Source organism: Phoca vitulina, unplaced genomic scaffold (assembly GCF_004348235.1).
Source record: "Phoca vitulina isolate PV1807 unplaced genomic scaffold, GSC_HSeal_1.0 scaffold21, whole genome shotgun sequence".
Lineage (NCBI taxonomy): Eukaryota > Metazoa > Chordata > Mammalia > Carnivora > Phocidae > Phoca > Phoca vitulina.
The window spans coordinates 29,487,763-29,512,675 of NW_022589724.1; the positions used below are offsets into that span (position 1 = coordinate 29,487,763).

A 24,913-nucleotide genomic window follows, 5' to 3' on the forward strand; every position below is an offset into this window, starting at 1 on the left:
CATGTAAAGGGCAGAAGAAGGGTGTGGGAGGGTTGAAGGCATAATGGCTGATGCGGGGAAAGAACAGCAAATGTACCAGAGAATCAAAGTAGATCCTCTGGTGACGCTGTGTCTGTTTGAGGCTGACAATCATTAAAGTGAAACCAGCCAGCTCAGTTTTTTTTTTCCCCCCAAAGATTTTATTTATTAGAGAGCAAGTGAGCACGAGCAGGGGGGTGGGGCAGCGGGAGAAGCAGGCTTCCAGCTGAGCAGGGAGCCCAATGCGCGGCCCGATCCCAGGACCCTGGGATCATGACCTGAGCCAAAGGCAGATGCTTCACCAACTGAGCCACCCAAGCACCCAGCTGCGTGGTTTTCTTCCAGAAATAGTTACCTCTTAGGTGCAGGGAGGAGGCAGATGGAAGGGCTCACCCAGGCTTGGCGTCTTGAACGGGAAAGTGCCACCAAGGGAGAGGACGCAGAGCAGAGGGTGTTCGGAAGAGAGCAACAATAAAGACAGACTCGGTGGCAGCTTGGTCAGGCTATGAGCCAACTGGTGGACAGATGCACCGTTTGATGAGGCCAGGGAATTAGGACTGGCGGGTATTTCAGGAGCTGAACTGGAAATGGTGTTCAACAAGCTCTGGATTGTGTCGCCTGCAAGTCTGCCCGGTTCCCTCTGGCATCTTCAGCTCCTGCTGTGCTTACTCAGTGTGTGTGGTCAACAACTGTGGAACTGAAAATGGCCCGGAGGAGAATCGAGGTCTTGATCTGATTATGACGCTCATGTCCCACCTCCCCTCTGCTGCGGTCTTGGACCTCTCTGTTGGGGAATGAGGTCCACAAATGAAACTTAGCAGCTGAAAAGTGTGCCTATTGAAAAGTGCAAATGACCAGAACTGGGGCAGAAACTCAAACCATGCACGGGCAAGACTGTTCAAAACAATTTTATTTGTTCCTCCATCTTGTTTCTTGTGAGACAGGTGAGCTCACTCGCTCTCTCTCTCTGGGTCGGCTCTTCCTCCTTCACATCCTCCCAAGTACAGACTTTATACACCTTTTCCCCTTTTCAGACTCTAAATTGGGGTTGTCCGCTTGACAGCTCAGCCCTCACGTTCGTGGAGCTGACAAACCCGCCTCTCGAAGGCTGCTTGCCTGTCCTCCTTGCGCCACAGACCAGGGGTCTCCGCACAGCCTGCCCAGCCCAGAGCAAACTCACGGTTTCCCCGCACAATCTTCTCTTTTCCTGGACCTGCACTTGACGCACTTGACATACACAGTCTACTACCCTACCCGTCTTTTTCTTCCACAGTCCAGGACTCTTAGATGTAAAAACAGTGTTTGGCAAAGGCTAACATTTCTACGGTGCATTTTTTTTGGGGGGGGGGGAGAGGCATGGAGATATCGATGAGAAAAAGTTACAAAAATAGAACTTGTACAAAAAGTACACAAGTTTATTGGGCAAGATTCACAGCACAGGCAATTACCCACTGTCAACACACATCTGTGGGTTGCTTCCTCAGAGTGCTCTTCACCTCCTCTGCTAATGGGACTCTGATTTTTCCACTGGGGTATTTACCTTCTCAGCCACTCCAGGCGTGCTGTGCTAAATCCCAGCTCCAGAGCAGAGCCCAGACTGGCTGAACACAGTCCTCTTTTCCTGGCTCCAGTGATGATTCAGAGCTGGGCACAGGCTCTAATTTGGGCACTGGGAGCAAAACCCAGGACTTAAGCAAGAGCAATTGGAAGAGACCTTTTTTCCTTCCTCTGAAGGGGGAGCAGGTCTGCTGAAGCATGTGACTATGGGAAGGCGCCCCCGTGTGTGTACTGAAGATGAAGTGGACAATGGCGAAGGGGGAGCAGAAAATCCGCCAGAAACCCCATCTTTGGTGACCACAAGTAGCTGAGTCAGTCCTTACTTGGACTTTCAGTCTTGAGAGTTCCCGAATTCCTTAGATCCATGTGGGTCCCATTTTCTGGCACTTGCAAATCCAGAGTTCTACCCTATAAATTCACAATCCCACTGCCCTGAGAGAAACACTGTCGATATTTTGGGTTTAATTTCTCCCACACATTTTAATGCATCTACGTATATACCATTTCCTTTATTTTCTTACTTTTACAAAACTGAAAATACTCTTCTGAAATATTTTAGTTGATAATATTGTTTACCTCTTTTTATGCTGACCCAAACTATAATAATCATTTTTAATTACTGGATAATATCCCATTCTAGGAATATACCATAATTTAACAGATTTCCATTAAGGAACATTCACATTTTTGTCTGCTTTTCAAATTATGAACGTGCCATTCTTATACATGAGTTCTTTTATTTCTGAAAAATGAAACCGCTTTATCTCTTTAAGTGAAATTGCTGGATCATAAAATACATTCTTAAGGCTTTGCTGTATTTCACCAGATTGTCCTCCAAAAGGAACTTTCATTCCCGTCAGCATGGGGACAGGTATGTTCGATGGATAGGAGGTGACGAAAGGTAGAATACTTGCTAAAAAGAAATATCCACTTGTTTGCTGCATGTTTCCTGAGTGTCTCTTGTGCGCACAACACCGTGACAGGTGCTGGGGATATGCTGGTGACCAGCCTCCTAGACCTGTCTCTGTACTCTTCCTTCTCCAAGGATGGCAGCTTTGGAAAAACGTCTAGCTTTGTGGATGAATTAACCGACAGCGCACACGTCATGATGTGAGATAAATGGCCTAAGAGAGAACACTTGGGAGACGGTGGCGTCCAGTATTGGCACAGATGGTGACATGGCTGCGTGGGACGCTGCTCACCCACACCTTCCTTCCATGTTCACGTGTGGCCAGGAGCCTGGAACGCTCAGGCCCCTTGCAGGGCAGCGGGGGCCACAGTTACCCAGGGCTCGGCGAGTCAGCCTTCCCGTGTGCGCTCTCAACCCTATATAACAATTTTGTAACCTAAATCCCTACATTAAATCCTTCTCTGTGTGAAACACCTAGAGCGGTTTTGCTTTCCTGATTTGACGGAAGAGCCCAACATGTAAATTACCCTTGAAATTCTGTGAGGTGTGAGCTGTGCCTTAGACCCACATGGCATCTTTCCATAAATCTAACAGAGCCAGATTTCTCTGGAAGCAGTGGAAGAGACTGCTGGGTTTTTGTTTTGGATTTTGTTTTTTTTCCCAGTTGGAACACCAGATGAACTCAGTGACTGCCCTTGAGAACGCATCTTATATGCAAAACACGTACCCTCAAACACCTGACTCCCTCAGGAAGATGAGATCCGCACACGGAGGCAGGTACGTGCAAATGGAAGCCAGGCTGAGAGACCAGCAGATCCACGGCCCCCTGCGAGTGCTTATCTAGAACCACATTCCCCGGGCACACAGAGTGACAACTGGGAAAACAGAAAGCAAACTGGCACGCATGCCTGACTACAACTGTCAGGGTTCCCATTTTTGGGGAGTGTGCGTGTGGTGAAATCCACACAATGAAATGTTCACGGGACGGGACTCTCCCCTCTGCTGCCACGAGAGGGACTTGGGATACTGCTGTTCTACAGAAACTGCCAGTTGGGCTTATCTTCAACGGTCCAGCAACAGCAAATCAACTCCGGATGCTCCTCTTTCTTTGCGCACGCAAACACACTAGAGTCTGAAAGGGTGAATCGCTTTGGGAGGCTCCATAATACGAAGTATCGTAGACGTCCCCTTCTTTGGCCGTGGCCCCTTCTCTACTAAACATCAGTACTGAAAGAAGCGTCTCTGCCCCATGCACAGAAATACAACCAAACCTGGAGAGGCGGGCAAGACACAGCACTGTCCCCTACCTCTTCTCCCTGTCTTCTCCCTCACTGTCGTCGTCACGATAGAAGATGTCACTGAACCGGAAGGCCTGCCTGGGTGTCGCGGGACTCTGGATTTCGGTGCCCGTTTTCTCCACCTTCTTCTCTAACTTTTCCTTAAGCAGAGGCAGGGTGGTCTCGTAAAGGTAGTCTATAATCTCTAAAAAAAGAAATGCAATTTTGACATTATTTGTACAAAGCCTCCTTCCCAAGGTCAAAGGGCAGAGGGCACGGATGTGGGTGGCCCACTGCTGCTATTACTGTGTGCAGTGGTCCTGTTCTAACTGGTTTACTTGTATTCACCAGTCCCCTCAGAATCCTAGGAGGAGGGCACTACTGTCAGCCCATTCTTCAAATGAGGAAACCGAGGCCAAAAGGCGTTATAAATCATGGCCAAGGTCGTGGAATTTGTAGGGGCAAACGCAGTCGGGATTCAAACCCAGGCAATGCTATCTGCTAAGGGTCAGAAGTAGTCATCACACACTCCAGGGCAAAGCATCACCCAAACTCGTGGTTCCCGAATGCTGGTGCTGGGCAGACCGCTTGAGGCTCTCCTTGAGCCTGTTAGAGAAAATCTAGCCTCTGGATGCAGCCTGGAGGTTAGGATTCGGTATGTATGGGACGAGGTCCAGGTATGTATGTGTTCAACAAGTTCCCCAGAGGACTCTGATGATCTGAGTTTGGGAATACCGAAACCACCCACAAATGGCTGCAGAGAAGGAACTGGGCATCTTAGGTTTGTTCTGGAACCGTGTCCGCACACGTGTGCGTGCCAGTGTGCATGTCAGTGTGTGGCGTGTGTGCACATGATGGCGATCCAGGAGCACTCAGTTATTTACCGAGTGCTGGCCACGCACCGAGCACCCTGCTGACCACGGTTCACCTGTCTATTATCTCATTTAGAACTTCGAAAGTCCTGTCAGGTGGGGATGAACAGGTGATAATCTCTCCCATCCTACAGCCAAAGAAACCGAGACTCCCAGAGTTAAGTCACGCGTCCGAGGTCACACTCCCAGCACATGCCACCACCTGCTGTGTTCTCAACTATTTAAATATTAGAAATGCTGACCTGGAAAAGTCTTCTTCTGCCAAAAGGGAACACAGGTAGCTTTCAGCTTATAAAATTTAGTTTGAACATAGGACGGAGGAACATCACTTTAGAAAGGAAAAGATAAAAAAAAGTTAGCATCAGTTTAAAAACTGGTCATTTCACTACTGTGTACGAAGTACGCCGACTCGGGAATCTACAGGTATCAGTAACTTTCTTAATCCTGAACAGGAAACCATGGTGTCCACAAATGTGGGACAAAAATAAGACACACATGAAAAAGCTGTCGTTCATTTGGGTAAAAAGCACACACATAAAAGAAAGAAGGTTCCGGGCGCCTGGGTGGCTCAGTTGGTTAAGCGACTGCCTTCGGCTCAGGTCATGATCCTGGAGTCCCTGGATCGAGTCCCATATCGGGCTCCCTGCTCAGCTCGGGGTCTGCTTCTCCCTCTGACCCTCCCCCCCCTCATGTGCTCTCTCTCTCTCTCATTCTGTCTCAAATAAATAAATAAAATCTTTAAAAAAAAAAAAGAAAGAAGGTGAAAAGCACAAGACAGATCCTGTTTAAATTACAATACTAACATAAGCTGATGCTTACCTTGTACTTGGCCCTGCCCTAAGGGCTTCCTTTCTAGCCACAAACAATCCACACAGGGGCTCTATGAGAAGCTACTACTCTTGTGCCTCATTCTGGAGATGGGGAAACTGAGGCACAGAGAAGTGGCCCAAGATCTTACAGCTAATAAGGGGTAGGGCTGGGACTTCAACTGGGTGGTCTGACCCCAAAACCCACACTCTTCACCACTTCACTTAGGATAAATGCGTATTTGTCACAATCCAAAGGCAGATGTCCCCTGATTTTTTATTTTGCAAAGCTAAAAAAAGCAGATGTTTATGATGTTTTGGTGAGTCAAATATATTTTCAATTTACAGTAAGTAGGACAGACACAACCAAATCTTATTGTTTTTTTAAAGTGAAAATCTCTAACTTCACTTCCTGGCCACTTTTTCTTAGACGATAAAAGCAGGACTTATTTCAATAATTAGTTAACCTAGTAGTTAATTAGTGTGAATACATTTACTCTTACTGGGTTCTTCCTCACAGCAACCACTAGCTAGGTGCTCACTGTGTGTCCCTACTGAGCTATGTGTCCTCCACGCCCGATCTCCTTAGTCCTCGTTATGGTCCTATTAAACCGTTTTGTGGATGAAGAAACTGAGGCTCAGACACAAGTTAGGGAACAACGTGCCCAAGGACAGCTAAATAATGAGTACCAGGAGTCAACATCAGGTCAGTCTGACCGTAAAGGCCAAGTTCTAAGGCCCCCATGCCTTCCAACTCTTCCTGCAGGGCCGTGAGTCCTGTGGGGCGTGCTGCAGACCCAAGCTAGGGTTTGGAGAAGTCACAATAATGGACCCGGACATTTTTTCTTTTCTTTTTTTTTTTTTTTTAAGACTTTATTATTTATTTATTTATTTGACACAGAGAGAGAGAGATAGCAAGAGCAGGAACACGAGCAGGGGGAATGGGAGAGGGAGTGGCAGGCTCCCCGCCAAGCAGGGAGCCCGATGCGGGGCTCGATCCCAGGACCCTGGGATCACGACCTGAGCTGAAGACAGACACTTAATGACTGAGCCACCCAGGCGCCCCTGAATCTGGACATTTTCAAACCAAGTAGGCATGACATCTCATTAGGTGGACACGCTTTCTTGACATCCTGCCTAAATAATTCACAAGGGAGACTTTAAGACTCCGAAGAGACTGAACTTTTAAATACTATTTTTCACTGTTTTAATTATTAAAACTTGACAATGTGCTATTTCAAACAGTATTTGACTAGATGCCATAATCTCCGTTTTATGAGATTTATTAATCTTAAGTGAAACAATGTGTTCTTAAATATATAATTTTACTTAAAACCATTAAAAGCCCATTTTAATTTAAGAACTTGTGATCTGAAGCAACGTCACAAAATATACAAAAATTTACTGGAAAAGTCCAATTTTTCAAAAAGTGCTTTGCTATTACAAAGGGAGGGCTTTGCAGCCATGGGTGCTTCTCAAGATGGGAGTTGGTGGGTCCAGAGCAAGGTCCCCTCTTTCAAAGCACCTGCCACCCTCATCTCTCAGGGACCCATGATTCTGAGCAGTGGGTGCCCCACCTCTCACTCAGGTCACCTGGAAAAGGGAAGGGTTTGGAACCATGAGCATGTCTGGGTCATGACAAACTTCCCATTCTCCAAGTTACAAAGACCAAACTGATTGTTCTTTGTTCCTTGTCCATGATCCCAAGGTGCAAATAACCACCAGAACCAGTTTAAACCCTTCCTCATGGATCAAGGATGGCGTCACACTTTTGAAAGTCAGCCAGGGGGCAGCCGCCCTGCCCCACTGTCCACCCTTCCAAAACTAAAGGCCAAACAACCCCCAGCACCCCGCTTCTGAGAGCCCCCCAATCCCCGCACCCCACACCCCTCAATGATCTGCTCTGCTCACAGGGACCGTGCTTTGCGAGCAATAAATTCAGATACTGAGAGTGGTGGCCTCTGTCTTCGGTAGCAGGAAGGGATTCAAAATGCAAGGATGCTGTACAGTGAAGACTCACAGCAAAGGCAAAAGGAGGTAGCTCATAAACATAGGAAAGTTCAACTTCACCCCCCAGATGAGACATGCAAATGAAGCCGCACCGAAAGTACCGGGGGAAGCCTGAAGAGGAACAGGATCTTTACATGGTCTCAAAATATCTCCCACGGCCCCTTCTTATCCCCAAGAGAACTGGTACTTTATACGGTGGGGGAACGCGGCAGATGCCACCGGAGCCAAAGGATCAAAATCAGAATCATGGGCCTCACGACGTGGCGTCACCTGGGTCCTAATCCTGCCTAAAGTACAAGACCCCCCCACGAGGAGGCACCGGACAAACTCCAACGGAGGGTCATTCTCCAAACAAACGGCCTGTGCTCGCCCACGTTTTCAATGGCATCAAAGACAAAGGCAGAAGAGCTTTACTGATCGGAAGCCAGTGAGGAGACAGGACAGACAGACAGGAGCTGGAGTGGAGCTGGACTGGATGGTAAATCGGGGGGAAATGCTATAAAGGACATTACTGGGATGAGACACCTGGGTGGCTCAGTTGATTGAGCGTCTGCCTTTGGCTCAGGTCATGATCCCAGGGTCCTGGGATCGAGTCCAGTGTCGGGCTCCCTGCTCGGCAGGGAGCCTGCTTCTCCTTCTCCCGCCCCCCCCAGTTGTGCTCTCTCTGACAAATAAATAAAATCTTAAAAAAAAAAAGGACTTTAGTGGGGCAATTTGAATGTGAGCTGTGTTTTATTTATTTTTTAAAGATTTTATTTATTTATTTGACAGAGAGACACAGCGAGAGAGGGAACACAAGCAGGGGGAGTGGGAGAGGGAGAAGCAGGCTTCCCGCCGAGCAGGGAGCCCGATGCGGGGCTCGATCCCAGGACCCTGGGATCATGACCAGAGCCGAAGGCAGACACTTAAGACTGAGCCACCCGAGCGCCCTGAATGTGAGCTGTGTTTTAGAGTACAGCGCCGTACCAGCGTCTGATGTCCCGAATCTGGTCACTGCACTGTGATTATGCAGGATGATGTTCTTGTTTAGGGCACGCTGCCCGCCACTAGCCCTCAAGTGGTTAAGGGAAACTACTTTATTCCCTTGGAATCGGGAGCAGGAGAGGGAGGGCGGATGGTGAGCAAACGTGGCAAACTTAAGAATTTATGATTTGGGGCAAAGGGTATGCGGGGTCTCTAGTAGTCGTTCAACCTGTTAGCTCCTCAAAGCTCTCAGGAGACTTTGCACACACTTCACTCACCCTTCCTACGTGTCTTCGGTGAGGGGTGGGGTGGAGGGAGGGTCCCATGGGCCCCCAGCACCCAGAGCGGAGGCTCCAAGTACACGGGCGCACGGGGCAGTCTGCACGCGAATCCGCTCAGATCTCACAGACGGTCACTCCTGAGGCCATCTCTTACCTTTTCGTCAGCCTCACACTGAATACACAGCCTTACCCTATGGCGCTAGCAAGGTCTTCCCAGTCTATCTCGTTAGTGTCCTCCACGTTTACCTCATACAATCTACAAGAAAAAATAAACACGAAGTTTTCAAGCACAAATCAGCACAATGGACGCCTTCTCAGATTCACCCACGTGAAAAGCTTGGGGGCACCAGAACGTTCAGCCGCGTCCCAGTTCCCTCAGGCCCAGCGAAGTTGGCATGCCAGCCCAAGGTTAGCCCAAGGTCATTAGCCATGTCACCACGGATTCTGCTGCTCAACATCTACTCTTTGGCCAGAGAGAGAAACAGTTCCAACAGCATCGCTTTCTATTTCTCTACCTTTCGATGAGGTTGATTTTGGCCTGCAGAGCATTAACTCCGCGGTACACATCCCGACCATTCGTCATCCTCTTGGTTAGGATTTCCGTCCTGCGTTCAAAGAAACAAAGAACGTACTTTAAGACTTTCAGGGGTAAAGTTTGCACTGCCATTTCCTGCCCTTTTCTCACCTACATCACACCCCTACTGAGAACTAATTTCTAACTTGTGTGACTCATCACTGCTAACATTTACCACCAGGGAGTATGCCAATTTTTTTTTTTTAAGTGGGAAATGATAAATAAAACGACAGAAAGGTGGCACCTGGGTGGCTCAGTCATTAGGCGTCTGCCTTCGGCTCAGGTCATGATCCCAGGGTCCTGGGACTGAGCCCCGCATCAGGCTCCCTGCTCGGCGGGAGGCCTGCTTCTCTCTCTCCCACTTCCCCTGCTTGTGTTCCCTCTCTCACTGTGTCTCTCTCTGTCAAATAAATAAATAAAATCTTTAAAAAAAAAAAAAGAAAGTTGATGGTTACTGAAACTGGATGAGGGATACAAGTTCTAAATTTGTGTGTACGATGAAATTTCTGTAATACGAAGTTATAAAAAGGAGAAGAGAATAAGCCCTTTAACAGGTGTTAAATGAAGCTGTAAACTCTATTTTTGATTGTTTAGAAAACAGAGGGACATCGCTGTTGGGACACTGAGGGAGACTTACTATAGTCAGGACTCCTCTGAGGCCCATAGCTAACGGCTGAGGGAAGGGGGACTGGAGCTCCTAACGAGAGCAGTGACCCAGCTAAAAATATTTTTTAAGTACTCATCTCAAATAGCAAAGTCTGTCACGATCTGATGGACAGATCGCTAGCTGTTACATTCTGGATAAGGGGGATCCACGATACGCAGGTGAGGATGCTGTCTGTACCAGCAGCCAACTGTGTTCGTTCAAAACGCAGACTCTGGGGCGCCTGTGGGGTGCAGTCAGTTAAGCACCCGACTCTTGGTTTCAGCTCAAGTCGTGATCTCAGGGTTGTGAGATCAAGCTCAGGATGGAGTCTGCTTTGGACTCTCTCTCACTCTCCCTCTGACCCCCCACCATGTTCTCTAATAAATCTTCAGGAAAAAAGTAAACTGCATCATCTGTGGTCATTTCAATTTACATGAAAGAAATCTACATTCAGGTTTTCAGTTTCCTGCTTTTCTCTTCAAGTTAAAAAGCAGTCTCTCTTACACGTTATCCGAATTATACCGATCCTGAAGCACGGCTGCTCTGCAGCATTTCCCTCTTTAAATACTGACCAGTGTTTAACAAACACTCCTTCTTTCAGTGTAAACTATAGGGGAAGAAAGGGCTCTGGTTCCTCCATGTTATATGCTTCATCCCCCAAAACATTATCTGTTCTGTGGAGTTTATGTCCCTGACTATAGTCTTCTATGAAAATAAACAGATAATTCTACAGCAGAATTGTAAGGAACAATAAATGGTATAATTTAAGAGTCTGCTTTTAATATAAAATATACCTACTCTGGATCTCACTCTTATTTGACACTGACGATGACCACACTCCTTTGCGCATGACGTGTGGGTCGTGAGCTGTGGGACCACCGCTCCAAGGGGTCCTGTAGCAGCTGAACACCCAGCTCAGAGACCCTCCAGGGCTCGGAAAAGCCACATCAGGCAAAGAATGCGCAGCAAGATCAGGACTGAAAATGCTTCTGTGTGACTATGGTCTCTCAAGAAGTTCTATGGTGAGGGGCACCTGGGTGGCTCAGTCGTTAAGCGTCTGCCTTCGGCTCAGGTCATGATCCCAGGGTCCTGGGATCGAGCCCCACGTCGGGCTCCTTGCTCCGCGGGAAGCCTGCTTCTCCCTCTCCCACTCCCCCTGCTTGTGTTCCCTCTCTCACTGTGTCTCTCTCGGTCAAATAAATAAAATCTTAAAAAAAAAAAAGGAAGTTCTACGATGAATACAGCTGCCTGGCATTAGTGAGGACAGAGGAGCCCCCGGACAAGACAGGCTCATGGGAAGGGCAAGCTCCTGCACATCACCGTGCTTGTGATCTCTCTCCCAAAGGGGAGTTTTGTGTTTTTTTATGTTGCAAAGAGAGAACTGTTTTGTTTTACTAACGCCTTAGCAAGGGACAGAGTGAAGACACCAGAAGTCAATATTCAGTATTAAAAGGTTCCAGTTCCTTTGGAGGAAACCACATGACGAATCAGGGTTAGTTAGGTGCCAACTTAGATCGGATGTTGATACCGAAGTGGTTGGAACAGCTGGCCCGAGGTGAGCATTTCTGACACGCTTTGCACACGGTACTTACACAGGTCTCCTTCCGTTATAACCCCACTCATCTACCCACTCCAGTGATGCGTGTGGTACGGGGAGGGGGGAGGGAAATATCTTGTTGAAATTTATGTAAGAAACCTTAAAACTTACCACTTACTTTTACACTGCATCCAATTTCTGGTTTCTACTTTGGCTTCTACTTCTACCCAAGATATGCCCTTGTAGAGTTTTTCCCTAACAATAGACAGGCAGCCTTCAGGGTTTTCTTGGAGTTTAGAATCCACCTCTTTTAACTCGTGGGGAGACATTTTCTTTAGAATCACTTCTTCGACGGCCTTGATTAGTTTCTGGGTTTCCGTCTTACTCCAAGCACCATGATTTCTTGCTGTAGACACAAAAGGATGATCTTATAGTTGCTAATCTATTTGTTTTCAAGCACAATATCAAAAACAAAATGACAATGATGGATACATGTCATTACATACTTGTCCAAACCCACAGCACACACACCACCAAAGGTGAGCCCTAATGTGAACTATGGACCCTGGAAGATGATGGATGTGCCAGTGTAGGGTCACGGACTGTAACAAAGGTCCCACTCGGGGAGGGGGGGGGTGGGATGCTGACAATGGCAGGGGCTATATGTCGGGGCAGGGTGCATATGGGAAATCTCCACTTCCCTTTCAATTTTATTGTGAACCTCAAGCCGCTCTAAAAAATAAAGTCTTAAGGGACATCTGGGTGGCTCAGTCAGTTAAGCGTCCAACTCATGATTTTGGCTCAGGTCATGATCTCAGGGTCATGAGATCCAGTTCTGCATTGGGCTCTGCACTGAGTGTGGAGTCTGCTTGAGATTCTCTCTCTCCCTCTCCCTCTGCCCCTCCCCACCTGTTTGCCCACGCACTCTCTCTCAAAATAAATAAATAAATAAAGCCTTAAAAAAAAAAAAGAAAAGATAAACCAGGCACTTTTCAGAAGACAGAGGGCAACATCTTGATTACACAGACATACAACCATCAAACACAGCTACACGCAAATTAAAATGGAACCACTTCTTTTTAAGAACCAATGCCCGGGTGCCTGGGTAGCTCAGTTGGTTAAGCGTCTGCTCTTGGATTTGGCTCAGGTCCTGATCTCATGGCTTGTGAGATCAAGCCCTGCATTGGGCTCTATGCTCAGCAGGAGTCTACTTGGATATTCTCTCCCCCTGCCCCACCCCCCTTGTGCTCCCCCATACTCTCTCTCAAATAAATAATCTCAAAAAAAAAAAAAGAACCAATGCCAGAGAAGTCCTTCCTTAAAGCAACGTATGTTTTTTAACTTCAAAAGAATATTGTTCTTCTTGTTTCTGACAGTAATGTCTCTTGTGTGAAACTGGGAGGTTCTCAAAACACTTAATGGGGACAAAATAACTGAACGACTTCACGTGCATCCATAACTCTCCCCAGGAACTCCCCGTGTGGCACTGAGCTGCAATGGGAACTCTGGCCTCGATGACAAAGACACCTGAACCACAAGCTGGCCTCTGACGGGGGCATCAAACCATCTGTGGGTCATCCTCCTTGTCTAGATGGTCACAGTCAGGCTAAGTAAGAGGCCTCAAACCGGGAGCCTACACATGTCTTTGGTTTGGCCCATAGTGTGATTGTGTTACTTTTCCTCAACAACTTAGATGAATATTTAAAAATTGAGAGTTCCAAAGGAAAAAAACAGTATCTAGATTAACACTCCCCCCCCCCCCCCCCCCCCCCCGCCAAAAGCAGACTTCTGCTTTACTTCCTGGAAACTGGAAGAACCGGCCACACTGAGTCCCCACATGGCACCAGCTGCTGGACGTGGGGGCACAGAAGGCAGGGCTCCCGGGCACGCCAGGTCCACGGACGCCCGGCCGCTCTGCCCCACGCGCTGCTCTGCCACGTGACCTAGGACAGCATCCCCGTGCTGACAGTGACGTCGCCTGTGAGCTTCTTGAAGCAACTGGGGATTTTATAATGCAAAGAATATCCCCAGGAAAATTTTCTTTTTTAGGAAAGAGGAGAAAAAGACACAGGAGGTTTTGGAAAAGTCCCTGCCTAACGGGCCGACTGAACTGCACCCCGGCCCCCTGCAGCCTCTGCTGTCCTCTGGTGGGGGAACCTCCTCCGCCCAGGCTCTGCTCCCCGCCAGCTTCCTAGGGTATGTATGGGTCAGGCTGGCGGTGAGAGCTGCGCTGAAAGTGAGGGACCTCAGGTGTGGCCGAAGTCGGTCTTGTGAATAAAGGCCCCATGGTTTCACAAACACGCGGGAGGAAATGCAATGAATCAGTACAGAGAATGGCTCAAAACGTGACAGCTCTCTCAGAAGACAGGCTGGCAAGGAGGCCTGCACCGGGGGGTGGGGGGGGCTCATCCGTTCACCCGGCGGGCGGGGGGGGGGGGGGACCAGAAAACAACACTTACGACTGCTGATCTGGGAGAACTTCAGGGCAACAGAAAGGCTGCTTCGAGCCACCATCTCGCCAATCTTTTTCCAGTCGTTCCCATGCAGGGAATGGTAGATCTTTAACTTCTCCATGTCTCCTTTGCTATACCTGAAAGGGAAAACGTGTTACAATTCCCAATTAAGTACAAGATTAAAAACCCTATCATCATTGCAGTTTGCCGTAGTCCTGGGAAAAGCTGCCGGGGCAGGCTGGTCCCGTCACTTCCTGTCCCGGCACCTCGACTGTGGTCACCCTATAAATCAGTCACTGCAGTCCCAGGCCAGGGGCCTGGCTCAGTTACACAGGGGCTAGAGCAAATAACTGGGTCACATTATTCCCATCCAAACCCTAAAGGCTTTGCGCTGCACGCACAAAACACCAACTCCTCCACGTGGCCTACAGTTCAGCCCCACTGGCCTTCTTGTAGGCCTTTTTCCCCTCAGAGCCTCCATGCTGCAGTGGAAATGGCCTTTCTCCACCCACCTGGACGGCTCCTGCAAACCCTGCAGGTGGCCCTTCGTCAGCGAGGATGTCCCGATACCTGAGGGTCCAGTCCCCCGCTGCTCTCCCCCAGAGCAAGCTCTGCCCCTTTCACAGCACCCCCCCACAGACGGGCAGTTGGACATCGAGGGGTCCCCCCGTTTACCCGTCTCTGCCTCTACACCAGCGCCGTCCAACAGAAATGTAATATGAGCCATACACATCATCTAAACCTTGTAGTGCTCACGTGAAAATGAATTTTATTTCATTTGAATGAACTTAACAAAATATTTGACTTAACCCACTATATTAAAAACGCAACCATTTCAACACGCAGTCAGGATCTGAAAGCGTTAATGAGGTAATTTACGTTCTTTCCTTCTAACTCCAGCAAGTGTATCACTCTTACGGCGCCTCTCAACTTGGACTAAATGTATTTCAAGTGCTCCCTGGCCCCGTGAGGCTGGTGGCCACCGTGATGGACAGCACGGCTCTGGAGGGGACATCCTACAAGGGCTCGGACCCTGTTGGTTTTTCTACACCATGGTATCCGCAATGCTTGACAGACAACAGACATTCAATAAATACGTGACAAATGACTTCACACAAATGCACAATGATTTAAGGAATGTACGGCGCTTTTTCATTCCACATAAAAACAAATATACTAAACAAAAGAACCAAAAAAACACTAAGTGGATTTGGAGATTAAACACAAGTGTTTAAGTGAAGGGAAAGCAATCCTTAGGGCATTCTAGAATTCCTTAATACAGGGGGCGGGGAATGGTGCTTTATGTTACTACTAACTTAACACAAGAAAACCCCTAGCAAAATACTACCCATCCCTGATGAGAGTGATCCAGAATTACTTCCAACAGTAAGAGCCTAGCAGTCTCAGAAAGTCATCTACAAATGCAGAGCGTGGTGAGGAGAGACCTGTAATCCTTCACTGCTAAGACTCATGCTTTCTAGCAGTTTCCTTCTCAAGGCAATCAGGATCTTTCTAAGATTATTTATTTTTAATATTTTATTTATTTGTTGAGAGAGAGAGAATGCATGAGCACAAGCAGGGGGAGCGGCAGGCAGAGGGAGAGGTAGAAGCAGGCTCCCTGCTGAGCAAGGAGCCCGATGCGGGGCTCGATCCCAGGACCCCGGGATCCCAACCTGAGCTGAAGGCAGACGCTTAACTGACTGTGCCACCCAGGCGTCCCTCTTTCTGAGATTTAAAACAACTTAAGGGTACCCCTGAAGCAACAGAAAGGAGGACATCAGAGAGAAAGTGAGTGCATAACAATGATGAAACAGGTGTATTGACCTCTGATGTCCCCCAGAGCCTCAAAACTCTTTGATTTTTGGCTTTCTGTGATTTTTTTCAGTTAAGCATTCCTTAAGTTAGAAAAAATATATTCTAAGGGCAAATTGTTACCACAACACATTGGAATGAAAGACTTGGCTTATTCTAAAACTTTCATTCCCACGCTTATGTCACAGGTAGAAAAATGTCACCTCAGCTGCCACCATTCATTTGCCAAAAGCTATCTTTCAAGTCCCACTTAACATGTCATCTTTAGTGCATTTCCTTAAAGCTCTGTCCACAGATGCCCAACCCCGGGGCTTGGGAAAAAGGGGAAGGCGGGTATTAGTTTGTGGGCAACCTTTTCCTCTGCTGAAGGTTTATTTCTCTTGTTCAAAAGTTAAGAAACCAAAGTCAGGGGCGCCTGGGTGGCTCAGTCGTTAAGCGTCTGCCTTTGGCTCAGGTCACGATCCCGGGGTCCTGGGATCGAGCCCTGCGTCGGGCTCCCTGCTCTGCGGGAAGCCTGCTTCTCCCTCTCCCACTCCCCCTGCTTGTGTTCCTTCTCTCGCTGTTTCTCTGTCAAATAAATAAATAAAATCTAAAAAAAAAAACAACAACAAAAAACCCACCAAGGTCATATCAGTGTTTGCAGGTCAGAGAATACGTATGTGTTGGTTTATAATCATGCAGCTAACTGGAAGGCAACTGGCCCTGTCAGATTTACTAAATCTGCCTCCCAGAGTGAGATTGAATAGCTGGTCGGCTGGGCCCTCAGAGGGAGGGGTTGACACCTTCCTGCCTATCCCTCTGGCCTGGAGCAGAGTGCTTAACCACAGCCGACCCCTGATCTATGCTGGTTTTATCTGGAATGTTGGGAACAAAATATAGTTGGGTATTTTGCTTGGGGAAAGAGGGAGAATGACCATCACCACAGGACACTCTGCATTGTCACTAATGACCTGCTCCTACGTGACCTCCTATTAGTGCTTACCCCACCTTTAAATATTCACTGAAAACCCAAAGAATTAGGCTGAGTGCTGAAGGGAACATCGCATTGAAAAGGAACGTTTGGGGGTGCCCAGTGGCTCAGTCGGTTAAGCGTCTGCCTTCGGCCCAGGTCGTGATCCCTGGGTCCTGGGATCGAGCCCCGTGGCAGGCCCCCTGCTCAGCAGGGAGTCCGCTTCTACCGCCCCTCCCCGCTTGTGCTCTCTCTCGCTATCTCTGTCTCTCTCTCTCAAATAAATAAAATCTTAAAAAACAAAACAAAAGGAACGTCTGGGTACACAGGGAGCTCACAAATTAGCAGAGAGCAAAGAAAACTTCACGAGTAACATAAGAGAGGCACGGCACGCTGAGGGCTAAGGAAAGTATAAAGAAAGGCCAAGGATTTAGAAAGGGGAAGATCACAAACGTTTACTCAAGAGGCAGAAACCGAAATGAGCTTTGAAGACATACCACTGACAACAAATACACAGTCTACTTTTCACACACGAAAAAATCTTCAGTTTTTTACCTCTCATCTGTTGTGGACATTCTAATTTATACTATCAGCAAAAACATTCTGTCTCAAGCTGCTAAGACTTTTTCTTTTTTTTTTTAAATTTTTTATTGTTATGTTAATCACCATGCTAAGACTTTTTCTTACCTGCCTTTATAATTGTTGACATCAAACATCTTCTTTGCTCGATAGTAGACGAGTTTCCAGGGCCGGGCAATGCCCTTTCCTAAAGTCAGAAGAAAGGCAGTCAGAGGGGCCCACAGGGCAGGGCTTGAAATGGAGTCACAATTGGAAAGGGAACTCAGCATGGCTCCTGTTAACACCACTACCCTAGATCCTGGGTCAGGCTGGGATTTCATACATCCCACACAAAATCACCAGTTTCCTTGGAGCACTCTAAAATCTACACGCTTAGTAAGTCAAGGCTCCAGCTTCTGGTCTACTAAATTCGAGGGAAAAGCCCTTACAAAGCAAAGTAATGCTAACAAAATTTGAATGAAGAGGAAAGCATGCTAAGGTGGGGGACACATGCCAACAGTTCTCCATAAGATTAACAGAAGAGCTTTCTCAATGAGCAAGCTTGGCTTGCTTCCTCACTCAGAATGAAACAGCCCCTTGACAGGGACCCCCCCCCCAGTCTGTTTCCCCTTGCGTACTCGAGAACACCTAAGAGGGCGCCTGGGTGGCTCAGTCGGTTAAGCGACTGCCTTTGGCTCAGGTCATGATCCTGGAGTCCCGGGATCGAGTCCTGCATCGGGCTCCCTGCTCAGCAGGGAGTCTGCTTCTCCCTCTTACCCTCCCCCCTCTCATGCTCTCTCTCTCTCTCATTCTCTCAAATAAATAAATAAAATCTTTAAAAAAAAAGAAAAGAAGTCAGAGAACACCTAAGAAATCATCCTCTTTACATTCATGGATTTTTTTCAGTCTGATCCTGTGTTGCTTCATGACTTTCTCACTTTCCAAATACAGCTGCAGGAGGAGGGTTCCAGAGACAAAGCACAGATAAGGCTATACTTGGAAAACTTAGAAGACCCTGGTGCACGTAAGAATGTGCTTTGGGGCACCTGGGTGGTGCAGCTGGTCAAGCGTCCGACTCTTGATTTCAGCTCAGGTCATGATCTCAGGGTCATGAGATCGAGCCTGGTGTCGGGCTCTGTGCTCAGCACAGTCTGCTCGAGGTTCTCTCTCCCTCTGGCCCCCCCCCGTGCTCTCTCTAATAAATCAAAAAAATCTTAAAAAAAAAATGTGCTTTGTGCAGCATATGCAAAACAACACATAACAAAGAATAAATAAAGAGAAAGCAAAACGATACCTATTACCAAGTACGAAAGCTAGAAGTTGATCAGGTCGCTTTTTATAAAATCTGCAAAAGCACTATACTTGGGAGACACAAACACATTCCAAATCCCCAAAAGTACAGGCTGGCAGCAGGAATACTCGTAGCCATGGCAGCGGGTAACATGCACCGCACGCACTGAATGGGCCAGGCGCTGCGCTAAATACTTACCGTGGGTTCTCCCTTTACGGTTGGTAGGCTGTGGATGGTCAAAGAGTAAACAGTTTTAAACTTACCAATGTGCAATCTAAATGCATATTTTCTTTTTAAGTCGGTGATCACAGATTTCTCCTCTGGGTATCTGTCTGTGTACAGCAGTTTGTCTGCATTCTCAATTCCTGTCAGGGATAGAAATTCTTGCACGTTTTTCTCTAACTGCTTATTTTCCTTTACAGAAAACTTGCCAAATCTAATAGCGACACCTAGGATTTGGGTGGGGAGAAAAAGTATGTATTGTCAATAAGGAACAAAAGCAAACCTACCATCTGGTCTTCAGCAGTTACAAGACAGTGGCTTGCTAGCTCCCCCCTGCTGGGAACAGCCCCAGCGGTGTACTTGAACTTGCTGTTAGCTCCCCTGCTGTGCACGCCCCACCCCCCCAACTTCACTTCCCTGAGAATTCAGCTCAAGCCACTCTTCTCCCAAAGTCTTCCCTGGTCACCCCCTTCCAAAGTGACCTTCCCCATTTACCACTCAACTTTTGAAAGTAGTTGTTTTTTATATTAAAAAGGAATCTATGTTCATTAAAAATTCAAGCAGTATGGAAATAAACATTTAAAAGAAGCCTCCCCTTTGCTCTCTTCTGCCTCGCTCCCCCCCGCAAGGCAGTGCTGTGAACTGGCAAGAACTCGAACATTCACATATATTTTCTATGCATACGTATGGGGGGTGGGGGAGCAATGGCATCATGCTTTACATTCTAGTCCTCTTTGTAACTCAAAGCAACCAAGTTTTATTATGTACTGACGATCTTATATACTATGTTTTTCTATTCTTAGACTTACTTTAAGAGTATCTTTTATAAAATACAGTCATAAACATTTCCACAGAAAATACACAAATAGAATGGGACCATTCTATAGATACTGCTCTATTTTGAATTACATTTTTCTTCCTTAATTTGGCTATTTTTTAAAACTAATCTCTTGGGGCGCCTGGGTGGCTCAGTCAGTTAAGTGGCTGCCTTCGGCTCAGGTCATGATCCCAGGGTCCTGGGATCGAGCCCCGCATCGGGCTCCCTGCTCCGCAGCAAGCCTGCTTCTCCCTCTTCCTCTGCCTCTCCCCCTGCTTGTGAACTCTCTCACTCTTTCTCTGTCAAATAAATAAATGAAATCTTTAAAAAAATAAGAAATAAAAAAAAATAAAATTAATCTCTTCACCACGATTAACTCCCTAAGGCCCCACATTTTACTTTTCGCAGGGACCAGAGGTACTGGACCTCACACAGCCACTCAGTAAATATCGCTCATTTGTAGCACACAGCCTTAAATGTGTAGTTTACTCTTCAATTCCATAAGCTTTCTGGGAGGTTCTTATAACACAGTGAAATCAAGAAGGAGACCATGTTGGGTCTCCTGTGAAACCATGGCCATTACAACCAGCCTAGCCTCCACTTAGTATCTTGGGGAAAGAAGCTACAGCTCATCAAAGCTGACAACACTGGCTATTTTCATTTTATTTTATTCCCGCATCCTCCCCAAAGGCTCAGCCACTTAGCCTCCTCCTCCTCCTCTCCTTCCAGGCCTCCCCTACCAGAAGCTAGGTGGAGAAGAGCAAAACCAGGGCTCTTCATTTTGCTAATTTTACGGCTCGGACAACAATTCTGGAAGGAGGAGAAGCTGAAGGCACCCAGAGGATGCTTCCTGTGAATCTAGAAATCTGCATTGTTCACAGAAAAAAGGCAGGGGCTCGTTAGGCGGACAGGAAAGTTCGACAAATATTAAAGTGCCACCAGCTCACCCTGTGCTTTAAATTCCTTAAACCGCCCCAAGTCATCCCGGTACATCCGCTTGATTGTGGTGGCAGCCCTTTCCTTGATGTCTGGAATGAACTCTTGGAGCTGCCTCACAGCCGAGTCTAAATCCACATCTGAGTCACCCGAATCTCTGGAGTCTTCCGATAAATATCTTGTTTCAGAATCTTTGGCCAATTCCAAATGTCTTTCCTCTTCATTTGTAGGTTCTAACCTGCAGGGAAAATTGAGTTAACTCACATTAACCTGTCACTTGCCCTGGTGGCTTTCCAATTCTTTTCTTAAAATGATCCTTCACTTAGACTAGGCCGGTGTTAAAGCTAGGAGGGACGTTGGAGCTGATTCAGTCTGTGATGTGTGGACTGAGGTAATCTGACCAACGTATGCATACACCTCAGAGGCCGCCTACAAGGGACCCGTGTGGCCCAAAGCCCAATTTCCACCATGTGTTATTTCTTGTGTCACTACTTCTCAAGTTTTCTGGTTTTAGATACTGACTTCCTAATGGGCTAAGCCCTGTTCTGCCCCATGGACCCTCAAGACACTCCCCCCAACCCTTCCAAGGATTTCAATTTTGTGATAATGGTCACTAATTAATTAAATCAATGTAACAATGGCCACATTTTCCCCCCTTTGCTTAGTTTTCTATGCATCTGTCACTAATTCATCCCCAAATGTCTGCCAGATGTCCAAATCCCCTCTTACTGTGGTCAATCATAACAGCTAACCACTCAGGCAGGAAATTTAAAAAAAAATTATATCCATTAGTTCGAGGAAAGGGTCAGCAGCTTTCAGAGGGCCCACAGCCCAGTACAAGTTCAAAACCACAGCCCTCGACATGCCTGCCTCCTATCAGTATTACCCCTGACGAGAGGAGGTGAGTGGGCCCCTCTTATCGATACCACCTGAAGTGGCATCCTCTCCCACTGAACTTCTTGGTGAAACTATTTTAGGCCAGGACAACCTAACAAATGCGAAAATGTAAAAAAAAAAAAAAAAAAATTGCCATTGAGTAAAAATGGGGAGAAAAATCTGTCCCAAGTCCTAGGAACCGAGATAAAGTGGTTTAAAAAACTGCTCTATTAAAAAAAAAAAAGCTGCGTTTATTGTATCAGCAGTTGACTTACACAATAATTATATAAATAATGACGTCTAAATTTCTTCTATTAGGGAGAACCTTAATTCAAGGTTTTTCCTGCTCTGTAAAAATTCTAAGTATTTAGAATTTTTCTTTCTTTCTAAGTATATGCATATAGACGAACAAAGGTAACTTGGGGGGTCTTAAAATGCCCTTTTAAACTTATTCATAGAATTTCAGGGCTGGAATAGTTTTTAGTAAAAATCTGATCTAACTGCCTTACTTTATATATGAAGAAAGGAACCTTCCTGCCAAGTCACTCGGTTACACGTATGCATCGTTCTGTACATTTAACGGTCTGTCTCTCTGATTTCTGCCATTTACTACCGGCATGCTGGGTAAAGAGGTCACAGGCAGAATTCACACAGAGGACATACACACCAGAAAACATGCCACTGCCACATTACCTCTGCACCTCTTCCGAAGAGGCCTGGGTTTTCTCCTCCTGTGGCCTGGGTTTCGCTCTTTCTTCAATCAGGGCACCATTACCTTCCAGTGAATCACAGTGTGTGTCCTCAAAGCTCCCTGCGGGCACTGAAAAATCACCCCCAGGAGCTACAGGACTTTCAACAGAAGACCTTCGCTTCCTTTTCTTAGACTTTTTCTTTACACGGCCGGCTTCCTTACTGCCTTCTGCAGTCCCAACCTCACCGACCCCCTGCCATCCTTCGGAGTACACGTTCTCTAGACTCTCAGGCCCAGGCAATGCCTCAAGCTCCTGGTCATGTGCAATTTTTCTCTTTTTTTTCTTAGACTTTTTCTTATCGGCCGATCCCGGTAGTTGTGTGATTCCACCTCCTGGGCCCACAGAAAGCAGGGTTTCCTCCTTGTGTGGTTCTGGCTTGGGCAGAGCGAGGCTTGCATGCAGGCTCTCCTGCTCAGCATCCCAGGAGGCCGCTTTCCTCCGATGTTTTCTCCTCTTTTTCTCCCTAACTTTATGATGCAGCTCTTCCGACTCGTTTTTATGTGACTTAGGAACTGAATGCAGTTCGCCTGCTTCAGGCTCTTTTGTTGGCTTCTGTTCCTGGCTCACGTCAACATACACGACATCGACATCCCTCCTAAAATTCTTTGGTGTGTTCTCGATATTTTCTTTATCCACCAAGACATACACCACACCTGTTTCCCCATCCACCCCCGAAGCCCTATGTTTTTTCTTTTTATTCTTTTTGGGTATGGAAGTGGCCTTTTTCGTCTCACCACCAATTTCTGATTTTTTCAAAGGGGAAGGAAGAAGATGCTGGCAATCCTTTCTTTTTTTCTTACTCTTGGTTACGTGAGACTGCTCGCTTGCCAGGGGGGAGTCTCTGACACTTTCATGGGGATGCCTCAGATGTCCTTCCTTATACACAGAGTACTTTTTCTTTTTCTTGTCAAAAACTGGAGTGTGAATTTCCAGTCTGCTCGATTCTCCTTCCATTCTATTCCTGTGGAGAAACTTGACAACAATGGTTTATTTTGGCAAAGCATTTTAAACATCACCCTCAGGAGAGAAAAAAAAAAATCACAGAAAAATGAGATTGCATAACAAATGACAAGGCTGGAGTCATGATTACAAATTTAATATTACTCTAAATGCACCGGAGGCTCACTGTAATTTCCCGTCTGGTCACGCTGCCCTTATGATACGGTAAAAAATAGTTAACGGAGAACAGTGCCCAGCACGATCAGGCCTTGTTGCCCTCCAGCCTCGTCTCTTGCCTCTCCCGTCCCACTTTGGGCTCTAGCCACACAACGCCTTTTCTGGGTTCCTCAAACATGCCCCAACCCTTTCCTTGGCTCAAGGTCTGATAGCACACAATTTCCTCTTTCTAGAAGGCTCTCTGCTGCCTCCCCACCCTGGAGACCTCCGCCAAAGGCGGCCTCTGCGAGGCGAAGGCACCACCACCCACCGCTGGACTCCACGCGCGCATCAAAAAACCCCAACAACCAAAAGCCGACAAGCGCTTTCAACCTACCGCCCAGTGCTCCGCCACCTTTCTTCCAATCCGGAAATGCCGCCGTGGTGGAAGCGGAAGTAGCCGTGCGTCGCTTCCGGCCCCGCCTCGGCGTCACGCTGCCAAGGCAACACGCCCGCCGCCGCGATTTGACGCAGGCGTAGTAGCCCATGGGTTTCGTTCCGGGGGTCCTTCGGGAGTGCGGTGAGGGTGGGGTAGAGCGTGATCCCCAAACAGAGAGGGCACAGAAGTCCCCGCCTGGCCTCCTGGCTCGCGCGTGCGCTCCACTTAGTCACGTTTTTGCGGAGCTCTGTTCTAGTCCAGGAGTGAGCCAGCCGGTGAGGTCCCGGACCTGAGGAAGACATAACACATCCACCAAGATCACGTCAGGTTATCCTGCAAGGAAAGGAAAAAAGGAAAACAGTATTGTGTTGGAGAGTGAGGGTAGACAGCGAGTGCCACTGTAGATGGAAGGGCAGGCTCTGCGAGGAGTGACATTTGAGCTGAGTTGTAAACGAAGACGGCGAGCAGAAACCTAGATGGAAGATTGTTCCAGGCTGGAAGCAAGGCCGAGAACATGCACCTGGTCGCTGGAGGAACTGGAAGCCGGCCAGGGCCGCTGGAGCGGAGTGAATACAGGGGAGGGTGGTAGACGTTGAAGGCAGAGGTGGGCAGAGGCTGCTGGGTTAAGCTTACGTGAAGCTAGAAGGAGCCTGTGTTCCAATCCTCCCGTTGCAACTGCGCCCCGAAGAAACTTGGCTTATGATTCAAAGTAAAGCTTTTAAGTCGAGGCCAGTATATAAACCACTCAAACTTTTAGACTCATTGAATTGTGAACATAACCATATTGGCAACTAGGTTTTTTTTTTTTCCCCCCACTAAATCCTGTAACAAGCCCATGTGGGTATTGTAGGATTATTTTTATTAGGTGTTATCAGCCGCACCCTCTGGATGAGAAAACTAGGGCTTAATGTAACTTGTACAAGGGGATTTATGTGGCCCAGGCAGGATTCAAACCTGTGCTCTCTCTACTACTCCACTATCCTGCCCCTCCCTGTGATGTAGGAAAGATGTCGGGGTTCTGAGCCCACCCCAAGAAAGAATTCTTGAGATGTCTTTGGTGCAAAAAGAAAAAAAGTGGTTTTGTTAAAGCATGGGGACAGGACCTGTAGGCAGAAAGAGCCGCACTGGGGTCATGAGGAGTGGCAGATTATATACTTTCAAGTTGGGAGGGGTTAGGGCTAGCTTCCTAGCCCTAGTAAGTCTCTAGGGAATTTTGGAAGCAAAGTTTCCAGGACCTTGAGGGGGCTAGCTGCTGTTAGGAA

At 47.4% G+C, this 24,913-nt stretch overlaps 1 protein-coding gene across 5 annotated transcripts; it reads right to left on the bottom strand.

Annotated features, from left to right (window-relative positions):
- Positions 1-916: 916 nt before the first annotated feature.
- Positions 917-23,676, bottom strand: TTF1 (transcription termination factor 1). Of its 5 annotated transcripts, none has more exons than XM_032418640.1 (11): positions 23,610-23,676; positions 22,059-23,078; positions 20,501-20,727; positions 18,778-18,963; positions 17,353-17,431; positions 13,911-14,041; positions 11,623-11,857; positions 9,210-9,299; positions 8,885-8,950; positions 4,877-4,962; positions 917-3,967 (listed from the first exon to the last, which is right to left on the bottom strand). In XM_032418640.1, the coding sequence occupies exons 2-11, from the start codon at positions 23,069-23,071 to the stop codon at positions 3,789-3,791; spliced, it is 2,292 nt and encodes a 763-aa protein (XP_032274531.1). In that variant the 5' UTR covers positions 23,072-23,078; positions 23,610-23,676; the 3' UTR covers positions 917-3,788. The 5 variants fall into 5 exon arrangements, 4 of the variants coding, with proteins under 4 accessions (XP_032274531.1, XP_032274532.1, XP_032274530.1 ...); XM_032418641.1 differs by having other exon boundaries at positions 18,778-18,879; positions 22,059-23,089; positions 23,610-23,648; XM_032418639.1 differs by having other exon boundaries at positions 22,059-23,089; positions 23,610-23,648.
- Between the last annotated feature and the right edge of the window lie 1,237 nt (positions 23,677-24,913).

What these genes read in the sequence shown, in the direction of transcription:
- TTF1 (XM_032418640.1), bottom strand. Translation starts at nt 23,071, where the DNA reads ATGGAAGGAGAATCGAGCAGACTGGAAATTCACACTCCAGTTTTTGAC. An exon ending in TGCATTTAGATTGCACATTG is followed by an intron (nt 17,432 to 18,777) that starts GTAAGTTTAAAA and finishes TTCTGACTTTAG; the next exon opens with GAAAGGGCATTGCCCGGCCC. An exon ending in AAAATCAACCTCATCGAAAG is followed by an intron (nt 8,951 to 9,209) that starts GTAGAGAAATAG and finishes TTTTTCTTGTAG; the next exon opens with ATTGTATGAGGTAAACGTGG.